The 9255-nt window shown below is 36.4% G+C and overlaps 2 protein-coding genes across 5 annotated transcripts in view; both read left to right on the forward strand.

Moving 5' to 3' along the window:
- LOC128682614 (golgin subfamily A member 6-like protein 22) overlaps positions 1-9255 on the forward strand; it is a 163722-nt gene that overhangs the window by 145708 nt on the left and 8759 nt on the right. The window lies entirely within an intron of this gene.
- The window catches only part of LOC128682613 (gastrula zinc finger protein XlCGF57.1-like), a 78025-nt gene that overhangs the window by 56056 nt on the left and 12714 nt on the right, over positions 1-9255 (forward strand). The window contains exons 5-6 of one of the 4 annotated variants that reach the window (XM_064436976.1): positions 2914-4073; positions 4376-4608. The exons of 1 other annotated variant lie outside the window; for it this stretch is intronic. In XM_064436976.1, coding sequence (XP_064293046.1) covers positions 2914-4061 — 1148 coding nt within the window. In that variant the 3' untranslated portion in view covers positions 4062-4073; positions 4376-4608. Of the gene's footprint in view, positions 1-2913; positions 4074-4375; positions 6875-7694; positions 8858-9255 lie in introns of those variants that run through there. 2 more of the 4 variants (XM_053767441.1, XM_064436975.1) reach the window with 2 other exon arrangements.

Here is a 9255-nt window from a genome sequence, read left to right on the forward strand (position 1 = left end):
CATTTTCTTATATTAGGTACATCGAACGAGGTACTAAATCTTCTACAAAACGCATACATAATAATGATAGACGTTTTAGCAAAATATGTGATTTCTCATTCTGCACCCTGGATAAAACCAGTTTATTTGTTAGGTAAATTAAAAAAAACCCTACTTTCAATATTAATTCAACTACAATTCTTGAGCTGCTGAACCGATTTTTTTAATTTTTATTCATCACAGAACAGTACACGAGAAGGCGAAAAAGAATTTGTGCAACGTTTGCCGCGAGAGTTTTCCCGATTACGCGCAGAAATTGAGACACATGAAGAACGCACATGACGCCGACATTCCTAAATATAAATGTAGATATTGTCCTAAAGTTTTCATCTTGAATTCTTACTGGAAAAGCCACGAGAAACACACGCATTTAAAAACCGCGTGTTACAAGTGTGATTTGTGTGATTACAAGCGTCATAAAAAGTCGTTATTGAGAAGGCACACGATAGTTCATAGTGGAGAAAAATCGCATAAATGCGATGTTTGTGGCAAATCCTACGCCAGAAAATTTACATTGAAGGAACATATGCGTATACATAATAATGATAGACGTTTTTTGTGCAAACATTACGATCGAGCGTTCGTTCAAAAGTGCAGTCTGAAAGGTCACATGAAAACGCACCACAATGGTCTAGTTTTAGATGATTAGTATTGTCTAAAATATACACTAGCTGCTCTCCGGGGCTTCACTCCCGTAGGAATTTTGGGATAAAGATACCCTATGTGTTAATCCAGGTTATATTCTATCCGTGTACCAAATTTCATAACAATCCGTCCAGTAGATTTTGCGTGAAAGAGTAACATACACCCTCCATACATACTCAAAACTTTCCCATTTGTAATATTAGTAGATCACTAAATATCATCATTAAATACGTTTTATTACTTGTCAGAGTTTATTTTATACTCCTGTGATGTTCTGCTTCAAAGTCTCATCCTTACATATTATAAAATGAAGTCTCACTGTCAAATTCAAATCATTTATTCAAGGAGGAATTAGACCTTCACAGGCACTTTTTCTCGTCAATTTTTGTATTTATAGTTATTTCTCACAAGCTACAAACTACTGGCATTTCGGAACGACCACTGCTGAGAAGAAATGCCGAAAGAAACTCATTTGAACAGTGTTGGTCCCTATCATGCCAGATCGGCTTACCATTATTGTTTCTTACAATGTTCTTTTTTTCTGTTCTAATAATATATAAAAGTACATAATGTACATAGTCAAAAGGTATAAAGTCATAACAGGTTATGATTGTGATCCGAGTGCTGATTATAATATATATATATCGATGTGAAACACAATTAACTTACATGAAAATATATGAGAAACGAGATGACCAGTTCCCTCTGGCAGCACCCGTTCACGAGTTGACGCATGGGACAGCCATCGCGTAGCTCAACCATAATAAGAGGGAACCTCACGACCCGGCCCACGACGCCACCACCAGATTGACCATTTGAGTGAGCATGACACACTCGATTCCCATGACTTCATAATTACAAATCTTATTCGTCGAAATAGAAGTATAATTCAGACACTTGAAGATCACAAATCACGTACATGTTTTACAAATAAAATTTAAATGTCACAATATATGTATTATTGTAACAAAAATAAAAATTATGAATGAAATAATAAAAAACAGTAAAATAAAAATGGCAAAGTTGTCGGGAGGATCCATGCGTTTTTATCAGTCAAATAGGCGTTAATTGTGTAATACGCTTTATCCATTAAATTTTTCTTAACATAAGTTTTAAAATTTTTCATTGGCACATTAATAGCCTCTGCAGGGAGTTTATTGAATAATTTTACGAACGTTATTGGTGCTGACACTGGTGTTAAATTTTATACAAGTCACCTAAAGGCATCCGTCGACAAGTGGCACTAGCTGTAACTAATATACATGTAATTAAACAGTAAATATATGTGTTGTAAGATGGTTACGTTGGCTTAAAAATTTATTCACAGCTGAGAGTGATGATCAATAAATAAATAAAATAAAATAGTCATTTATTCCAGTAATCTTGGTTACAATATAAGGACTTCCTAGTGAGTAATGTATATAAATAAATAAAATCACACAGTTAGTGCAAGACTTGTGTTACGGGATACTAACTCAACGGTATTATATTTTATAACAAATACATATATAGATAAACATCCAAGACCCGGGACAATCGGAAATAGATCATTTTCCATCGTGACCCGACCGGGCATTGAACCCGAGATCTCACGGTTCAGAGGCAATTACTTTACCACTGCGCCATGCATACCATGCGCCGAGGTCAATTCTTTATTTGTGGATAACAGTCACCAAATTATGGTAAAAGTCACAGATCATGAAAACTATATGGCTATAATATACATATAACTTTATGATGTTGCCCGGAGCTTTGCTCCCGTGGGAATATTGAGATAAAATATAGCCTATAACAATCTTGGATAATGTACCTTTCTAATGGTGAAAGAATTTTTAAAATCGGTTCGGTAGTTTCGGAGATTACCCGCCTCAAACATAAACTCACAAACGCTTACCTCTTTATAATAATAGAGAAGAAGAAGACTGAAGAGTGTAAACCAAATGAAAATAAAAGATTTCCATACAACTTCAACTTAAATCTCTCTCTCTCTCTCTCTCTAATCCTCGCGTGTTCCTGTCAGTGGCTTAACGTGGGTCATTATCGCCCAGTGCGGAATCACAATTTGTCGCCCATTGACGTCATAACATACCGCCCCTAAGATACTCGACGCATTATTACAAAAACGTGAGCCGAATCCTATTAAAACAGACACTACTTATTCATTGTGGCTTGAATGCCTACTTAGCAATATAAAATCAATGCTCATACACGATTTGTTTCTCGTTTTAGGTGAAGAAGACTCATACGTGGATGATATAGTTGTTAATGAAGATGTAAAAGCCAAGACGGGAAACGATGAAGATCACAGACAACTGTATGACGAGATCAAGGCACGGAAACTATGTGCTGTGACTCTTCTAGTCAATTCTAAAATATGCCCCTTCCGCTGGATGAAGAATCTATTCCTATGCATGTATTGTGAGCGAAATTTCTCAGATCCAAATGATTTGAGACAACATCACGCAAACGAACACGCAAAATTGACATTCTCACAAATAAAATACTCCCTGTCTAAACTAAAACCTAACGAACTTATCAAAGTAGACATAACTGATGTAGATTGCAAATTGTGCAATGAAAACATCGAACATTTCGATGTGCTAAAGGCGCATTTGTGCGAGAAACATAAAGTAAACATTAAATATGACGACGGCGTCTTACCTTTCAGAGTGACAAAAACCGAATTCAAATGCGCAATTTGCAACGAGAAATACGACGAATTCAAAACTCTAAACCAACACATGAATATACATTTTCAGAATTTTATCTGCGAACAGTGCGGAAATGGTTTCATCACGCCAGAAAGGTTAAGAACACACTCTTATTCGCACGAGACTGGGTCGTTTCAATGCGAGAATTGCGATAAAGTTTTTAAATCAATGAACGCCAAGAACGAGCACTTCGCCGTGGTCCACATGCGTGTAAAAAGACACAGATGCCCGCATTGTACTGAAGCGTTCAAAAATTACTTCCAAAGAAACAAACATATATCAAGCGTGCACGGGGTCAAGTTGAAAGAATTCAAATGCACCATGTGCCCGAAAATATTTTATTTGAGCGGCAAACTTGGCGTGCACATCAGAACGGTACATTTAAAGGAAAAAAGACACGGCTGTGATTTGTGCGAATGGAGATTTTATTCAAAATCCGAACTGAAAGAGCACATGGTAAAACATGGCGGCGAGAGAAAATTCAAATGTAATATATGTAAGAAGGCATACGCCAGGAAGTACACGTTGACGTTGCATTCGAGGATACATGATCAAGACAAGAGATTTATATGCGCCGCGTGCGGCATGTCGTTCGTGCAAAATTGCAGTTTGAAGAAACACGTGAAAGTTCACCATCCAGATTTGGATATGCAGAAGTTTACATAACGTTGTCTTATAGTAAGCAATTTGTTTCTCAGAATACATACAAAACCATCAAGCAATTAATTTTTCGTTAAAACTTTTAAACTATCGTTATTTCGTTAAAACTTCATGCTCGAACATAATCGTTTTCTCTTCAATATCTAAATGATGTACAAATACACGATCTTAATTATATAATCTACCAAAAAAGGTAAAGGTAAAGGTATATCCTTTACCAGCTGTAATTACACGTCGCAACTAACAAGCACGTTACAAACTAAACTAAAACATAATTTTATTATACTTGGTATTACATTCCAGTTAATTTTCTTTTCTAGGAATCGACAAGGACATATCATCGCTACGAGTTGTGCCATTGTTCCAAGTATCCTACGATCGCGACCGCTCTAAACCTCTGGGTACAGTGGACTACGATAAACTACGAAAGATGAGTTTAAACAAAACGGCTGCCATCAATATCAACTATAATTCTTCAAGGAGTCCATCGCCTATTTCTTTAACACAACCCGATAGAGGATACCCTTTCGATGTGCCAGTGTTAACGACAAAACCCACCAAAACGACGCGAAAATCTGCAGACATAAGACAAAATCTGCTGACAATATTCGAATTTTCAACAGTTTATCCATTCGTGTACGGCAGTAATAAATTCAAATGCTTCATTTGCTCACAATCGTTTCTCGAAACTAGCATTTTGAGACAACACATGAAAGACCATCCGTTCGCATCATTAAAAAGACTAATAAACAACAGACGAGAAAATATTCTCAAAGTCGACGTTAGCGATATGGAATGCAAAATCTGTGGACGTCGACCTGAAAGTTTAGCAGAATTGAAACATCATTTAAAAGAACACAACAAGAATATAGATCCAGAGCTGAAGGATAACATAATACCGTTCAAAATCGACGGAACAGAATCATACCAGTGCGTCATATGCGATCAAGTGTTCATTAAACTCAGAATTCTTGTCATCCACATGAGCGTACATTTCAACAATTACAGCTGTGAAGTTTGCGGTTCAGCTTTCATGACTCTGAGGCTATTAAAGAAACATCTGGAGGTACACGAGAGCGGTCATTACCCTTGCGACAGATGTAACAAAGTTTTCACCACGCCTTACAAGAAAACACTTCATATAAGAGGTGTTCATATGAAACAACTACCGCGGCGTTGTCCCATCTGTCCGGAGCGTTTCAACTCGAATTATAAAAGGACGATACATCTACAAGATGTCCACAATCAGGCGACGAGGGTCCACAAATGTGAAACGTGTGGCAGGGCGTTTAATTTGAAATACCATTTGATATGTCACACAAGATCTGTGCATTTGCAGGAGAGGAATCAGCAATGCGACGTGTGTCACGTGAGATTTTGTAATAAGGAGACGTTGAAGCGGCACATGGTGATACATACGGGTGAAAAGAATCACAAATGTGATGTGTGCGGGATGGCGTTCCTGAGGAGGAAAAATCTTAAAGATCATTTAAGATTGCACGATATGGCCAGTTAGAATTTAATTACTTCATGTGATGAAGCGGTGGTGGTGTAATGTTTAAGATTGTGGTTCGAAACCAGGCTCGGATCCTACTCGTGCCACGTGAGTTTGTACACCAATCTGACTCATGTGTAGTAGTTTTCATAGACCACTGCCTGCTGGCGGTGAAGGACAACATCGTGAGGAAATCTGCACACTGGTTGATTATTGTGTCTGAAAAAGACAATGGGAAACTATTTCATTAAGAGTGACAAGAAATTTGTTGTGTGCGTTGATGCGTTTCATTTCACGTAATGACCACGACCCACAGACATGAGGAAATACTACTATAAAGATATGAGATTTTATTTATACTATTGACCGAATATACAAGCATTATTTGATTGACAATATATTATAAAACTGTTAATTATTAAACAATGTTCAAATAATTAACTGTTTTATACATACACTGTTTTTCATAACTTATTATCATCGATATCTCGGGTTCTAAGCAACGTATTGCGATAAAACCTATACCAGATTTAAAATTAGACCTTCCGCTATACAACTGTGAAAATCGCATCAAAATCCATCCAGTAGTTTTTGCATGATGCGCGAATAAACATACAGAGAATTCTACAAAAATACAGAGAGTTCATTTCGGCGACACAGGCGTCACAAATCCGAAGGAAAAAGCGATGAAAGAGAAACGGATCTGAACCTTATCATTGTCCCCTTTCTAATAAATAGACAACACTCAACAGCCCACATTAAGCACCATCCAATATTATTACTGAATTCAAACTACGCACTCAACAACTCACGCTTTCGCGGCAGCGTTCGATGATAGTTTGGATCTGGCTTATTTTACTAATATTATAAATGCGAAAGTTTGTTAGGATGTTATAACTTACAAACTAAGTTTATGTTATTCTTTCACGCAAAAATACTGGATGCAATCCCGGGGCTTTGTTCATATGGGAATATCGTCATATATGTTATTCTAGGTTATACTCTAGAAGTGTACCAAATTTTTTAACAATCATGTTATGTAGGGTATTTTTTATCCTGATATTCCCATGGGAACGAAGCCCCGGGATGCAACCAGTAGTTTAGCACGTCATTGATTGCGTCCAAACGTTCTTTTTTACACGATGCGTACACGATATGGGATCAGAAAGAGACGACAGCATGTGGACGTTAGTCACGTGCTACGTATTTGTATGTTTCGTAGTAGCCCCCAAAACTTTTAACATCGTACATTATTCTTATGTTAAAAAACGAACGTAACTATCTCATTTCTGTTGTATTATAATGCATAATTTTATACTTAAAATAAAAAAAAAATATAATTTTAATTATCAAACTTGTTTTTTTTTAACCTTAAATACCGGCCTAATGTGTGTTTGACTTGCGTGTCGAGAGGTTTCTGTATTTAGTAGAAATAATAGAAATAAAAATTAATTTATTCATAGCATATTATAATATACATCACAGAAAATGAACAAAATTTTTATATTACAAAGGTAACATTAAATATGATACAAAAGGGTACCACTCAGCTTGTGCCGTGACGAGGAGCCATTCCGCTGATTTTCAGTGATAACAAACAAGATGGCGCTACCAGAAAATAATTTGCAAGATAAATCGAATAGTTGTAGAATAGTAGAAAAGGTCAGAAAAATGTAAATAAATGTATAAACCAAGATAAAACAGAAATATTTAGGATAATTATGGTTATTCATAGACTTTAACAATGCAGCTGGATCAGTATGCGAAGATTTATAGTTGATTGGAAAGTCCAAAACAAAGTCGCCCATCATAAAAAACTAAAATTCTGTAATAACTTTTATTATGAAGTTATCAAGATAAACGTTATATTTAATGTAGCTGTCGAACAAACATATCCTTCTTCGCGAACATTATAGCACGTTGTGACGTCACTTGTTCGTGTCATTTAGTACGGAGCGTTTGGACGAGTCGGACGGATGTGTGATTTTTATTTTCATATCAACTAGCCTATTAACAGTTCCCATAAGTATTAAAAAATAATAGTTTTGATAGAATATAGTTGTTCAAGTTTAGATGTTTTTCAGCTTGGCTTCCAAAATGCAATATGGCAACGAAATAAGGCTTTTTTTTTTTCATTTCCCCAGGAATTCCACCGAGAGACCGGCAAGGAGAAACGAGTATATGGCAAATGACAATATCCGAACGACAAAACGCTGCCACGTTCCTAGAATACACTACAGTTAAACCGTTTTACTATCAACAAGCTAATTTCAAGTGTTTTTACTGCGGCGAAGTCTTTCCCGAGATCCACTCTGTGTTAAAACACACAGACTGCCATGTAACTCCTGAACGATCTTGTCTACTGAAGCAGTATTTACGAAAAGGAAAGAAAATCATTAAAGTTGACATATCAGACTTAAAATGTAGGTTGTGTGAGCAAAAATATTCTGATCTAGACGATATTCGTAAGCATTTGATTGCAGCGCATAATAAAGAGTATAACTCGGCTGGTAATGGACTAATGGCGTACAATCTGTGTCCAAATGAAAGTATGCTCTCGTGTCATTTGTGCTCTAAATGTTTCAACACGTTTTTTCTGTTAAACAGACATATGAACGAACATTTCAATGTTGTCTGCGAGACGTGCGGCCTCGGATTTATGTCGCATCAAAGATTATTAAACCATAGGATTGTACATCAAAATGGCGCCCACGAATGTGTCAAATGTAATGAAACGTTCACCACAAAGTTGAAGCTTCGCTATCACTTGTACAAAAAACACGAAGTGACCAACGCTAAAATACTGAAGCCGTTAAAGTGTCCGCGCTGTTTGGAAAGATTCACGGAGCATTACAAAAAAATGACTCATCTCAAAATAATACACGGAATTACATTCTCTTTCGAATGTCAAGTCTGCAAACACGTTTTTCAGACGAGAAGGGCTCTAACGGAACACACAACCAAGTCGCACACACACAAAATACAGTGTGACGTGTGTGGGAAGTGTTTCGGCACGCGTTCGTTGTTAAAAATGCACTTGCGAGGACATACCGGTGAACGAAACTTTTTCTGTACAGTGTGCCAAAAAGCATATATGCACGAACGGACGTTGCGTCAACACATGAGAACCCACGGGCCTGGCTGGAAGTTCTCATGCACAGAATGCGGCAATAGTTTCCAAAATCGCAACGACTATACTAAACACATGAAGCAATGGCATCCACAATGGCAAATTAAGACTAACGTCAAGACGTTCGATAAGAATTGTAATATTTGAGATTATCCATACTAATATTATAATGAGAAATAATTTGTATTTTTGTTTGTAATGAATCAACTAAAAAACTACTGGGCCGTTTTATGAAATTTGGCACAGATATAGACGAAAGCTTCAGGAGACATAGGCATTTTTTTCTACAAATCAACTTGGGGTAAAAATATATATATTTTTTAATATTTATGTATATTTGTAATGAGAAATAATTTGTATTTTTGTTTGTAATGAATCAACTCAAAAACTACTGGGCCGTTTTATGAAATTTGGCACAGATATAGACGAAAGCTTCAGGAGACATAGGCATTTTTTTCTACAAATCAACTTGGGGCAAAAATATATATATTTTTTAATATTTATGTATATTTGTAACCCCATAACTTTTGAATCGTTGGTCTGATTTTGATGAAATTTACAAGGTTTGTAGGATC

The sequence above is a fragment of the Plodia interpunctella genome, chromosome 30, assembly GCF_027563975.2.
Source record: "Plodia interpunctella isolate USDA-ARS_2022_Savannah chromosome 30, ilPloInte3.2, whole genome shotgun sequence".
In the NCBI taxonomy this organism is placed as follows: Eukaryota; Metazoa; Arthropoda; class Insecta; order Lepidoptera; family Pyralidae; genus Plodia; species Plodia interpunctella.